The following is a 14,804-nucleotide window of genomic DNA, read 5'->3' as shown; positions in this document are numbered from 1 at the left end:
GGGCCGGATCCATCACAGGGGGCCTGACCCGAAGCTTCACTCCTGTCATGTGTGATTTACGGCGTTACTCGGCACGGCAAAACAAACAGCCCGCGCCAGCAGAGAGGTCAAAGGTCACCTGGCGACCCAAAAGCGCTCGCTGTCTCCTTCTGCGAGCGGAGACAGTCACATGCAGTAAGGAGGGCTTTGATTTCACCCTTGCAGGCTGCATGTCGGGGTTTAACTTCCCTACATGGCCGCTCCAGAGCTGCATGTGTGCTGGAGCTACAAAGCAGCAAACGGTGCTGAATCCAGGCCCGGATAACAGGGCTCCCTCTCTCTCCCTCTCTCTCCCTCTCTCTCCCTCTCTCTCTGCTGTTCATTCACCATTATATTTTCAAAACACCTAGTTTTCGGTGGATGCTGTGAGCTGAAGAGTGTCTCTGAAGTGAACTTTGTGTCTTTACCGCGGCTTTTGTGCCGGGTGACACCCGTGAACACCTCACTGAGCTCCACCTCCGCGGGGCGCCGCCGATTCATAATAAATGAAGCTACTGCAGAGTCCCCCCCCCCCCCGTGCCCCCAAGCTGCTGCTACAGGCTTAATTAATGCGTGTAATTAACCTCTTAGCAGAAGCAGCTTTGGGAGCCTTCCAAACATGTTAGCGTAGCATGTACCGCATCTGTATGCATTTAACGTGTAGCACATACGACATTCTCCAGAAATAAAGCAGCCACATATTAAACTGCAATTTAATTTGGGGCTTCTTCCCTTTCTCAGGTACCATGGAAAAGTGGTCAAAACGCAGCGGATCTGAACGCATTTTTGAATGCAAGCTGGCCCTTGACCTCCTCACAAGGACTTTGAGATAATTTAAGCCCTGAGTTTAGTGCTTTGCACTGACTACAAAATACTGGCAAAAATAGACTTGGAGACACTAACTTTGATTTACAGTGTTACAAATGTAATCATAAAATAGCATAATAAATAGCTATAATGCACATTCAATGCATTATAAAGAGCATGGCCATCGTAACTCTGAATGTGCATGCTTAAGGAATCGCAGGAATTACAGGGCATTACACACACTGCGCAGGATTTAAGCTATACAGCCTTAGCTATAGAATTCCAGATGTGCTTGTATGGAACACTAATTGAAGTATTATTGACCACTTTGAAGCATTTTAATGAGAATCATTGCCATATTAGCATACTAATGTTTGCACAGTACGGCATAGAGATGTGAACGGCACGTTTGCTGGGGTGGGACGCTGGTTTTTAATCACCATTCCCACTATAATTCCATCAGTTCCAGTAACACACTGTGATGATTACAGGCAGTGATTGTTTTTGCCATTTTAGCATTTACAGGGTGAGGGGGTATATTCATTTGTGTCTTATCTAGAAAATAACTTCACAAAAATATTAATAGGCTGCAGTGAGGCCGAAACGTGCAGTCAGAAGGGGCACACATGGAGTAAGAAGCAGGACAGGTCATGTGTCATTCGCTTTGCAGTCCTTCATCGCACAACATACAAGCCCTGAAAACCTGCTCCAATTGGCTGAGGAATGATGCCAGAAATCAGTAATTGCTCACATGTCAAAACTTTGTCATCCATCCATACCTGCTTGTCCTTTTCAGGGTTGCAGGGGGTCTGGAGCCTATGGCCGCAAGGCAGGGAAGAACCCAGGATGGGGCCCCAACTCGATCACAGGGCACACTTACACACCATCTACACACACACACACACACCTACAGGCAATTCAGGAAATCCAAGTAACCTCAGTTTGTTTTTGGACTGTGATGAGTACCTGGAGGAATCCTCCTGACAACACGAGAGAACATGCAAACTCCGCACACATGGAACCCTGGCCCCGAGGTGCGAGGCAACAGTGCTATAGCGTCATGAAAGTCATTAAATGCATTTCTTTATTTATCGTTGAAAGATGTCTGATGGGACGTCGGACACGTATTTGGCCTAATATAGCTACCTCCGCATTCCACCAGTCCCATGTCAGACTGAATGTAATCAATATAGACTGTGAGAAGCTTCCAGAAAGAAGCTCCAGGGAAGGTGCTTCGCTCAGGGTTTCGTCTCCCTGCTGCAAACATCAGAGTCCATTTCCCAAGGCAGCGGTAGAGAAATCATTAGGTAACCATCACCAAATGACATTCTAAACATCCCGGGGCAGGATTTGATGGTAAATACAATGAACATAGAGACAAAATGCAGAATGATCACATGACTCGTGTTTATATGTGACCGATCAATGCCGTGAAAGACACATCCGATGTCAGAGGGTCACGGCTACACGGCAGAGTTTCGAATTCCAAGAGGCTCGACGTTTATAGAGATTTTTTCACTCCTGCCATCCAAACTGCCATGTTTGAAATGTTAAGCTTCTAAAGAGCTGCCATTGGTAGCCTGGGCTGACACCACAGCTAAAAATACACGAGGAAAATTGACCTAATAAACACTCTTTTTTGGACGGGGCCGGTGAAATACCGGCCTGCTCCAGCGCGTCAAGGCAACTCCCTCTCTTCGGCTGGCCGGGGGCCGATGTGAGCAAGCAACTCATCGGTCTGCCTCGGCGGCACTAAGAGTCCCGGAGGTCTCCAGGGCATCGAAGGGGGGGGTGGTCCGCACCACAAGGGAGATGAACCTCCAATGGAACCACTAATGGGCTTTTTTCTCTGCAGGCTCTCATCCAAAATCTGCTGACCTTGAGCCCAGACCTTAAAAGATGACATGCCAGTGTGGCCTGTCTAGGGCTGGGGAAACATCTCACAAGGCTTTCCTGCATCATCGAGCCCCCCCCCCCCGAACCATCCGAAGACACTTGTTTGCCTCTTCACTGTATGTCCAGGCTGCCATCCTTGGACCTTCGAGACTCTTTGAAGGGAAATTACTGAATTACACGCCAGAGATGATCCCCCCGCTGAAGTGGCACTAAGGTAACATGAAAGCGAGAGCGAAGATGCCGCTGCCTGGTCCCTAGCGTGCTCACTCGTAAATAACCGAACACTGTGCACTTATTTAATTTCGTATTGATTTCTCATCCGGATACTTTATTGCGAATGAATGATTCAGAGTCTAATAATAGAATTACAGAGGTGTTTCATCGCGCTCGGTGGACTGCATTAGGCTTTCCGCTGCCGTCTTCGGCTTGATAACACAGTTAATTAGATTGAGCATTGTTACGTGAACTTCTTGCTTTTAGGGTTATCTGGTGAAGTGCATTTAATTACTGCGAAAGCAAAGTGCATTTCCACAGCCGTCTGTCATTTCCAGGTGCAGAATGACAAGCGACGCAGCTGGGCCTATGGGGGTGGGGGTTGATGTGACCCATGGGTAATCTACAATTAGCCCACTAGGGGGGGGGGGGGTTATTCCACAAAGCAGGATTTCCCAGTTAGCTGGATAACTTAAGCCTAACGTGAAGTCTGTCCAATAGGAAGAGAGGTAGGTGACATTCCTATTGGACAATCCTAACATTTGGCTTAAGTTATCTAGCTAATGAAGAAATCCTGCTCTGTGGAATACCCCCCAATCAGTAAATAAATCTCCAAATGAGACAGCACTAACGAGCGAGGTTTCTGTCTCACTCATGATCAACACCTACTGCTGAGGCAGATGACAATCAAATCACTGTGAATGTTTGGATACTTTATGTAGGTTCTGTCACTCTGCTGGGCTAGTGGAGGTCTCAAATACAACAACAACAACAATATTATTATTATTATTATTATGATGATGGTGATGATGAACTGGCATCCCATCCAGGTTGTCCCCTGCCTTGTTCTTTAAGACCCCCCACCCACCCCAGGAACCCCTCGGGTGGAGTTGTTGTTCTGAGATGCACAGATGGATCAACCCGGAATTAAATATATCAAACGGAATTTAAATAGAATGCTGATTAGTAGCTAGTAAAAATTATCATTAGCTTGCCCATGTTCAGTCTGTGATTAACAAAAGCTACTGCAGGCCGCCTTCTATGTAGTATTTGTAAATTGTCTATATAAAGAGGCATCATTAAGTATTCAAATAAACTGAATATTCAAACGTAATGAGGCATACACAGATGGTGCTGATGTGACAGTAATGATTACACAACCTGAAAAAAGGAAACCAATGAGGTTCCAGTCTCATACGTTATGACATGACAGGAAAGTGGGTCAACATGGAGTCATGGCGAATTCTCTGGGAGGGCTCACTAACAAGCTGTCTGGAGGATGCTGTCCCATCACAAACCACACAGAGATCTCACCGTGACGCGTATCCATCCATGGCTCTGACACCTCAGCCATTCTGAGGGAATCAAGACCAACATTCAATCCTCTTTAATCCCAATGTCATCCACAGACACCTGACCATTTCCTGCGCATCGCTGAGTCAGTGATCCAGTAATGCACCATTTTGTTTGAGGATGCTGCAGATAATGGCTTTGCAGAAATACACATAAACATCAGTGAAGTAGGTGAACGTTCAATTGATGTGAACTTTGAGCAGGGTGGCAAAGTGGCAAAAACGGGGCGGCGCTTGGCACACGAGGCAGCGTTGCACCAGCGTAGAGCAGCACCGCTCTCCCCATTACGTACGACGGCACAGAATGATGCCGCTTGTCGTGTGGATGCAGCCTAACACATGATGAGTCTCTGTGACAGATAGCTGCTGATTTCAGGGGGATCACTGGGATCCGCATGAATCAGCGTTATTAATTACCGAGTCGGCATTCCCCGGGTGAAATACGGCTGGACTTCATTAATGCCTCTGGAAGTTCAGATCATACATTACGGCAGGACAGAGTCTCAGGGTTAGAATAACGGGCTGAAATATTATCGCTTAGCAACAAAGGCCACTATGTTATATACCATCAGCCAAGATGGCCGTCTTGGGGCGACAACTGGGGAAGCCGTCCCACGGAGGGCTAAGGGAGGCAGGAGAGGGTATCGATGTGAGGGGGGAGTGTTAGAGGGACTGGAGAATTATGTGGGACACTGTTTCCATTGGCTTAAACTATAAGATTAAATCAGTGTGAACCACAGACAAGATGAATACAATCCTGGTGGAAATCCAGAATTCAGCAGAATTAGATATATAGCCCTACATGAAATAGGCAGAGAAACAGCTGAAGAATAAAACAGTGAATGTCACAGAATGTGACACATACGAAAATGCCCTTTGTCATCTGTGACGAAACGGCACAAAAAAGCAGACGAAATGTGGAGCAGAAACGCGAGCACGTTGGGGTCGGCCTCCATGCGGAACCGAGGCAGCTGCACGTCTGCGCATCCGCAGGAACATGCAGCCCACTTGATGCAGCCCGCAGCGCCATGGAAGGAGCTGTCAGACTGCCGTTGGGCCCCCGGATTAGCCCGAGCGGGGGGCTCAGCATGGACGGCAAGTCAAAGCGCTCTGTCGGGTTCCAATTAGCTTGCGGATGAGGAGGCTTTTCCACATATTTAAACCTGTTTCCTCTCGCCGATTACCATTTTTATTTGTGACGCCGCCTCGCATTTGTATTGCAAATTGAACCCTTTTGGTGGCAAATTAAATCCAGTGCTGCTCATGGTTTCACGAACACGGAGTCTTTATACGGAGCCGGAGCCTCTGAGCTGGAATAATTGAGCTGGGGTTGATATCGGGGTCCAGGACCAGCGGCTGATATGTTCTTGGGCTTCGGGTGAACGCCCGTGCGGCGACAAGTTAAAAGCTGACGGTTAGCTGGGCTGAAAGCGTGGTGAGAAAGCGCCCATCCGACTGTCCGTTAAGGTAATTGGATTCGCTACAATGATTTACATCCAGGGGCTTTAAGGATGACAAAACAAACAGTAGAATGCAGACCAGCGGCCCTTCCGAGTGACGGCCGAGGAACATCGATCTACCCCATTATGGAGGCTGAACATGAAAAGATTTGGGCTGAGATGCTTCTCTGCACTATTGCCCTCATTGATTAGACAGGAAGTTGTCTTCCTCCACTGAGGGTCTTGGTGGGGCATTTTCAGGGTGATTTCAAAGCGTAGGGCATCGCCACACGGCCACTCAGCGCTTCTACAGCCGCATCCCCTTCCTAAGACATGACCGGATGTAGGGGCGTTAAAGGGTGGTGCTTCAAGCCCCCCCCCCCCATGCAGAGGGGGCGGGAGCTGAGACCCCCACCTCATCAGGACCTTTCCCACACAGACACATTAGCAGGAGGCCTGGCAGCATACAGAAGCCGCTGATGTTGGGGGGGGGTTTGCGGTTACAGGAAGATGCTTCCAAAAAAGGAAACTAGGAAAACGTTGGTATTGTTCACCAGGCTGCTGGAAAAGGAATGAAGAGACGCCAGACTGAATCCGCCAAGCCCGGCAGATCTGAACCTGGCGGACCTTAGGTGACAGCGAACCCAGCAGGCCAGAGGTGACACCAAGCCTGGCAGACTTGAGGTGACACAGAACTCAAGAAACCTAAGGTGATATCAAGCCTGGCGGACCAGAGGTGACACCAAGCACAGTGGACATTAGGTGACACCAAGTGCAGTGGACCTGAGTTAATAACACTGGCGTCCAGTGAAGTCACTGCGGGTCATGAGGAAAAAGGCTTCACTCCCCAGGACCCTGATGCTCCTGAGGACCTCCTCGCTGGTGTCCTGAGAGGTCACCAAAGGTGGTGGTCCAGCACATTGCCTATGTCTTCACATCTTTCAATTCAGGCTGATGGCTATGAGCTTGACCTGTTAACGGTTGTTTTAAATAAGGCTGAAAAATATGCCCACCCACTTGCCTGCGATTCAGACTAAGGGCGAGTACAAAGTCAAGTTAATACGAGCCTACTTGCTAGTGAAAAGACTGCATGTCGGACTACGTTTCTAACTGAACTGGCTCAGTCGGCTAGTAGGAAAAAATCTTCGGTTTTACCCCTGCTTATAACACTTAAGTAAAACTCACTACCTCTTCCACATGATAGCAATACTGAATTTTCTGGCTAACCCGAAGCCCTTCTGCCCTGTTCCCATTTAAGATGCATTAGCGATTAATTATCCATGCATAATTACAGCTTCTTTTAGGCTACTTGGTCCACAAACGGTGAAATTTAAGCTATGATCGGAACTATCTAGAGATATATACATCCTGTGGTTTAAAAATTCAGCAAATACCAGCACTCATATGGCAAGTAATCAAAGAGCGATAGAATATCACGCTTTAACGGTCACCTAATCAGACTCGGACACATAAATTTGCATCTTCTTTGGGAAGTTCTGTGCACTGCATGCTGGGTAGTGGAGTTTCCTCATTTTAGGAGTCATACAAACTGGGCATACTAACATTTATGAGATACCCATGACACTGATAAACATTCTGTAAACATTTGTCATTCACGTCAGCTTCTTGCCACCTAGTACTACCAATGAAACATAGGTGTTCTTAGAAAGTGCATGACTTATGCCTCTTGTATTAATTTCCTAATTAATTTGATGTTACACATACATTTCTTACAGAACTACCATCTTACAAGTGCATATCCTGAAGACAGTTCCTGGCAGCACAGGGCGCAGGTGGGGCTACACCCAAAAGGGGGCGCTGTGGAAATTTATTATTATTATTGGTCAAGGCTGCGTCTCGACTGGCATCAGCCCGTCAACATAAGCGGCCTTATCATCTGTAACAGTGACTGGCGAGAGGGAGGATCTCATCAGCCCAGTCAATGTCAGCAGCCTTAAGGTGATTTTCAGGGAAATAACTGCAGCGGCACCCTGGATGTCCTGATGCGGCATGGAGCTGGCAGGGCTGTGCGTCTTCGCTTAATCCCAAAGAATGAAAGCTGAATGTTTGCCAGGGAACACAGTGCAAGACCAACATGTTGTAAGAGTGAAAGATACACTGTCTACACGCCGTCTACACGCTGTCTACACGCACTGCGCTAGAAATTTCAAGGGCAAGTATTTTTTTAATTATTTTAGTTCTATATTGCTTGAGTTTTGTTTTTCAGATTTCATTTTCTAAAAGACGTGTGCAAAATGACCTGTGCTAGATGTGACTTTATCACCTGATGGATTCTCAGCTTTACCATCAGCTGGCTTTTGCAGAACTCCCAAATTCCCATTTAATTTTCCATGCCAATCCAGCGACATATCGACACTGCAGTGGGGAAAGTCACAATGCAGAAGGGTGAACTGTACTGTGCGTCTGCTTCCAGTATAACAACAAACATGCTTTATTTGCCATTTGCACAAGTACAGATGCACTGGAATGCTTCTCTTCACCAATCCCACATTGCTCTCAATAACGTGGGGGTCAGAGCACAGGGCCAACTAATGTGCAGAGCTGGGGGGGTTCAAGGCCCTGCCCAAGGCGGACATGTGACTGCTCTTAAAGGGCCACAGACATGTGACTGCTCTTAAAGGGCCACAGACATGTGACTGCTCTTAAAGGGCCACAGACATGTGACTGCTCTGCTGAGGCCGGGGCGCGAACCGGCAACCTTCCGATCACAGGCACACAGACTTAGGTTGCTGAGCCACGTACCTCACCTATAAAAAAAAAAGAGTTTATTATTTTTTAGATTGTGACTTTTTATATTAAAAACCAGTATTCCAGAAGTGTTGTATTAAAAAATTTATATATATATATATATATATATATATATATATATATATATATATATATATATATATATATATATATATATATATATATACACTCACCTAAAGGATTATTAGGAACACCATACTAATATGGTGTTTGACCCCCTTTCACCTTCAGAACTGCCTTAATTCTACGTGGCATTGATTCAACAACGTGCTGAAAGCATTCTTTAGAAATGTTGGCCCATATTGATAGGATAGCATCTTGCAGTTGATGGAGATTTGTGGGATGCACATCCAGGGCACGAAGCTCCCATTCCACCACATCCCAAAGATGCTCTATTGGGTTGAGATCTGGTGACTGTTGGGGCCATTGTAGTACAGTGAACTCATTGTCATGTTCAAGAAACCAATTTGAAATGATTCGAGCTTTGTGACATGGTGCATTATCCTGCTGGAAGTAGCCATCAGAGGATGGGTACATGGTGGTCATAAAGGGATGGACATGGTCAGAAACAATGCTCAGGTAGGCCGTGGCATTTAAACGATGCCCAATTGGCACTAAGGGGCCTAAAGTGTGCCAAGAAAACATCCCCCACACCATTACACCACCACCAGCAGCCTGCACAGTGGTAACAAGGCATGATGGATCCATGTTCTCATTCTGTTTACGCCAAATTCTGACTCTACCATTTGAATGTCTCAACAGAAATCGAGACTCATCAGACTAGACAACATTTTTCCAGTCTTCAACTGTCCAATTTTGGTGAGCTCGTGCAAATTGTAGCCTCTTTTTCCTATTTGTAGAGGAGATGAGTGGTACCCGGTGGGGTCTTCTGCTGTTGTAGCCCATCCGCCTCAAGGTTGTGCGTGTTGTGGCTTCACAAATGCTTTGCTGCATACCTCGGTTGTAACGAGTGGTTATTTCAGCCAAAGTTGCTCTTCTATCAGCTTGAATCAGTCGGACCATTCTCCTCTGACCTCTAGCATCAACAAGGCATTTTCGCCCACAGGACTGCCGCATACTGGATGTTTTTCCCTTTGCACACCATTCTTTGTAAACCCTAGAAATGGTTGTGCGTGAAAATCCCAGTAACTGAGCAGATTGTGAAATACTCAGACCGGCCCGTCTGGCACCAACAACCATGCCATGCTCAAAATTGCTTAAATCACCTTTCTTTCCCATTCTGACATTCAGTTTGGAGTTCAGGAGATTGTCTTGACCAGGACCACACCCCTAAATGCATTGAAGCAACTGCCACGTGATTGGTTGATTAGATAATTGCATTAATGAGAAATTAAACAGGTGTTCCTAATAATCCTTTAGGTGAGTGTATATATATATATATATATATATATATATATATATATATATATATATATATATATATATATATATATATATATAAACCCTGCAGTATAAACAATGACCCCCACCTCACATTTGGGTATACAGTTTAAATTGGCTTAAATAAAGATTCAAAAGCTATAAGTTCAAACAATCCCCTGAAACATGCACAGCATGAAGCTAAACAGAGAGACACCTGGAGGTGAAAAAGACAGATCATTTTGGCCAGGAATCTATTTTAAGTGTAAGTAAGAGGAATAAAGTAAGAGAAACATCAAAGCAGGCAGGATCTTAAAGGGAGGCGCTTCTCTTAAAGGTGAAGTCCCCTACTCAGGCATGCCATACCAGACAGAATCTCTAATAACAGCACTGAGAGAGACAGCACGTTTTTAACATCCGTCATTGTCTGAAGTTAGAAAAAAAGATTAAATGGATAAACTTATACTCCTGTAAAAGTGACAGAGGTCTGAGTCATGTGAAGAAAGGTTTCTAAGCAAAGGATGACAGAGGTACAAAAAAATGACACATTGTCAAGCTGGATGTACAGATTGCCCGTCTGCACTGAGCAAAGCATGGAAAAGCTTTGCCTAACCCTTCCTGCACTGGGGACTTAAAGCTGAAATCAAGCACACAGCAATGGGAGCTGTGATCAGAGATTCTGGCACCAGGCTTTAAGAACATAAATTCCTTCCAGTGCACTGTGCCAGTGTCACATTCGGACATATGCCAGGGCCACTGGCTCATCTCACATGAAAAGGGGTATTTTTCCTGGCCATGGACATTACTAATTTACAAGCTGACTGTTAACTAAGAGCACAGCTAAAAATGCAGAGCTTCTTTAGTAGATTTTCCCAACCAGGGGGCCCAACATTAGGTTTTGGAGACCCTTCAAAGACTGGCCACAGTTTTTTGACACCCCTACAGTTTACAAGCTGAACTAAGACAAGAAGGACTGAAGGGCAGGACACATGTGTTATGGTGAGGAATACGTCGTATAAATCTAAATGCTACTGGCGCATGTCCCAGGAGTCTTTGCAGCTGCTGGAAATCTGCATACTGTCCATAAGGATGAAAAAGAGCCTCCTTACCTACCTTAAAATACCTCTCCTCAATCCTTACAGCGCTCAGTCTTGGCTGAAAGCAGCTTGTTTCTCTGGATTTCAGGGTTTCCTACCTGGGCTTGATCAATATTAACTGGCAAACCTTTAGCTACAATGTCATGGCAACGATTGCAGGAATATCCCTCTTCATGGCAGGTGTGTGGGAAACCAGCGGCACTGTCTGCCTCTAGATAAAACGTCAATGAAAGTCATGCTCATTGGTTTACACATTAGCCTATGATTGCTGGCTGTGCAGCTAAGACAAAATAAGTGTTGTATTTCAGCTGGAAAAAAAGAAATATAGCCCTAACGTGAAGAGGAAACAACACCTACGTCAATGACTTAATACATACTCGATAGGCGAGTCCAGCGAAGCGGACACCCTTCTAGCCCGTGTGAAAATACTGCCACCTAGTGGACGCACCGCGTAAACACCGCATCATCGCTGATTTAATCTCATTCAAGAGAGATTAATTCAAGCGAAATAACACATCATTCCTTTAACAAGGACAAACATACAACAATTTCACGCAATCATTTTTATATTATTAATCAGTGAATTGAGTTTAGCACGTCATATCCATATGGTTTATACATATATAAGCTAAAAATAAACTTAGAATGCAATGCCATAAGCAAACTAGGACAAAATGCTGAGATAAGAAGAAATACTCAGGTAATAAGAAGAAATACTGACATCGTTGTTATAAAGTTCAGTAACTTTCATGCAATAAAATTACCATTTCTGTTGTGTATCAGGACTTCTTATTACCTGACAGGGTACAACAATGAATGAATGAATGAATGAATCAGATCCAAAACAATGTACCAGATCAGACTGCACTGGCACCTTTACTATGCTTAGCCCTTTATATCATTCCTTAATTGCATTAATGTGCGACAGTCAAACGCTCAGGTCTTCTCGGGCATGACGGCGGCGCCCACGTGGCGATGAACTACAAGTCCCGAGATGCGGCGCGATGCCATAATGCACATGCGCGGCATTTCCGGGGAAGAAAGTGGCCGTCAATGCGCGATCTCACTCCCTGATTTACCAGCACAATGCGCCGTTTGGCCGCTGTTCAGCAAAAGATACCCTGCGTCTTTCTGACGGAGGTCAAAGAGGAGCCGTCAAGGAAGCGCCATCTGCAGGTGCGTCTGCGTCATCATCCTTTGGCCGTCACACACGAGCCATGTGCTATAAGCGCTTATGGATGCTGTTCCGCTTTGTATGGCGCAAAAATAACTTGTATTATAGTCTGAGAATGGAAAATGGAGCCAGTTCCAGCATAGGGCGAGGGACAGCCTGGACTGGATGGATGCCAGTCCATCACAGGGGACATACACCGCCATTCAGCGATGCCAGTTCGCCTAAGATATTGGGCTGCACAAGCACGGGGCAAACATTATTATTCCTGTCATTACCGTTACACGCAGCAGCCTGGTTTGCGGTATTTGGCAGGTTATGAGTCATAATTTTCATTATTCATCGGAGTATTAGGTCCTCGGACTTGATGCATCATGGGAGAGGCTCAGACCCACACGCACACTTACAGACCTTTTATGCCTGTAGCACTTTCAAGTAGTAGCTACGGAGAAGCTGAACCCAAGAGCGGAGGCCTCCCACGTCCACAGTTCGATAGCTACGGAGAAGCTGGATGGGACCTGCTGCTACGTTTCCTCTTACCAGGGTAAGCAGCGCCCCCTGCAGGTCACTGAGCGCGAAGCGTCTCCCGGACGTGCTAAGCACTCTCTCTCCCCGCAGGGAGACCATGGCTCTGGGCTCGGCTGGACAGGAAGCCCAATAAGCAGGCCGACAAAAGGTTCAAAAAATTTCTGCAGTCCCACGCCAGCTGCAAAGGTATTGCATTAGGGTTCACTTTTTAATGCGTTGTTGATTTCAACTAATAGTTAACCTAGTAGAATCTGACATTAATAGTTTTTATTTTTATGCATATTTAGTACATACAATTTTGACAAAAATGTGAGTACCTTTATTTAGATTTCACCTGGAACATTGAGGAGGACTTCAAAAGTGTTCCTGAGTGCTGGATCCCTGCACTTGGTGTTCAGCACCAGAATGGACAGCCGGTACCAGATGACAACGGACACATTCCAGGTATTGCACCATGTCTCTCCATGATGATCTAAGAGATATAGCTCAGGAACGGTCCAGGAATGTGGGCGAATGGTTCAAGTCATTCTTAGTTTTATTTGTCTTCTGCGTTATCATACAAAATTAATCTCTTTTCTGAGTGTTTTGACAGATGTATTTAAACCAGATCCAGCCGTGTTGGTTAAATATCATGGAAATTCCATGCTGTCTATTTGATACTTTATTATGAAACTAGGTTGACAGGTTCCTTATCATCACATGCTTTCTCAGTGGAGTCATTGTCTGGTGTTTTGATTTAGGTTGGGTTCCTGTGGAGAAGAGCAGCAAGCAGTACTGCTGGCATGCGTCCGCGGTGAATTACGACGCAGGAGTAGCGCTTGTGTTGAGGCCCAACACGGACAACGGAGACGTCCTTGAGATAGCCGCAGTTCCTCTCTCCGAGCTGCTCGAGCAAACGCTGGAGCTCATTGGAACCAACATCAATGCGAATCCCTACGGTTAGAGAGTGCGGTCAGCTTGAAGCTCCTTTGCTGTTCTCTCAGATTAGTTTGACACTCGATCTGTTGGCTTACTAGGATTGGGCAGCAAGAAACGACCAGTGCACCTTCTGGTACCTCATGGAGCTCTCCAGATCAGGAACCCACCACCTGTGAACTATAGCCAGCTGCTGAGATGGTTTCACGACTGTGAGGAAGCGGAGGTAGAAGGTATCGTCTGGCACTGCCTCAATGGCACTCTTGTGAAGGTAAGCATCTAGCATCCTAACATACTGTACTGGTGTCACCAAATGTTTTGTGGTGAATTACGTTTGTTTCATTTTAGCTCCACCGTCACCACCTGGGATTAAATTGGCCCAACGGGGCCCCTTTCTTAAACACGAGACCTGTGGTTATCAGCCTGAGTTTGGCGGTCCTTGATCTGGACATTTCATCGCAAGACCTGTTTGCTGCATTTTCAAGGTTGGCAGGACAGAGCTTTGATCATATTCAGGATATCCAACTGGGAACATGAGCTGAAATGCATGTGGGATCCGTGAAGCCATTCCGGATTTTATCTGATGGACATTGTGTAGTTTCATGTTTGCATGGTGGTTGGCTAGAGCCTCATCCGCTAGTGAACTTTAGCTCTGAATGAGTGCGTTTCCCTGAAATTCCCACAAGCCAACACGACTTGCAAAGGCTAATCTGCAAAGATCTCTGCACATCTGAGTGCATTGCAGTGTAAATATTTGCTCCACAAAGGTATCGGTCACTGCAGATTTGTCATTTGAAGCTATATTGCCAAAGGTTAAATTAGCTAAGCAGCAGCAAGAGCGATATCAGGAATAAAAGTGAATATAATCTAACACTACAGGCAGCATGAGCCGATTGACCTTCTACATTTGCTAGGTCAGAGTTCATTTCAAACTCGGTGTCCTCCACCCAGAAACAAAACTAAGGATTTTCAGGTGAGGCGGACAGACAAGGTGTGCCGTGAGGGGGGGCGTGAACTTAGACATTCCTTTCTGAAGTGTACATTACCTCTGCATTTCTGCTATCTTCTGATTAGTTGATTTCCAAAATATGGCTGATCTTAAGAGTTAAGCTTATGCTGCTGTACGGACAGCAGCTGTATTTCTTGTATGTTATTAAACTATTTAAATCTAAGTGGGAGTGGCTTCCTGTTTCAAACAACATTTCTGTATTTTCAGATT

At 45.8% G+C, this 14,804-nt stretch overlaps 1 protein-coding gene across 1 annotated transcript; it reads left to right on the top strand.

Moving 5' to 3' along the window:
* The first annotated feature begins 11,956 nt into the window (after window positions 1-11,956).
* On the top strand, window positions 11,957-14,757 carry rlig1 (RNA 5'-phosphate and 3'-OH ligase 1). Its single transcript, XM_023795205.2, has 7 exons — window positions 11,957-12,147; window positions 12,569-12,686; window positions 12,761-12,856; window positions 12,998-13,114; window positions 13,411-13,608; window positions 13,687-13,856; window positions 13,934-14,757. The coding sequence occupies exons 1-7, from the start codon at window positions 12,058-12,060 to the stop codon at window positions 14,120-14,122; spliced, it is 978 nt and encodes a 325-aa protein (XP_023650973.2). The 5' UTR covers window positions 11,957-12,057; the 3' UTR covers window positions 14,123-14,757.
* The last annotated feature ends 47 nt before the right edge of the window (window positions 14,758-14,804 follow it).

The sequence above is a fragment of the Paramormyrops kingsleyae genome, chromosome 1 (genome assembly GCF_048594095.1).
Source record: "Paramormyrops kingsleyae isolate MSU_618 chromosome 1, PKINGS_0.4, whole genome shotgun sequence".
NCBI lineage: Eukaryota > Metazoa > Chordata > Actinopteri > Osteoglossiformes > Mormyridae > Paramormyrops > Paramormyrops kingsleyae.
This window is presented reverse-complemented; position numbering and strand designations above follow the sequence as displayed.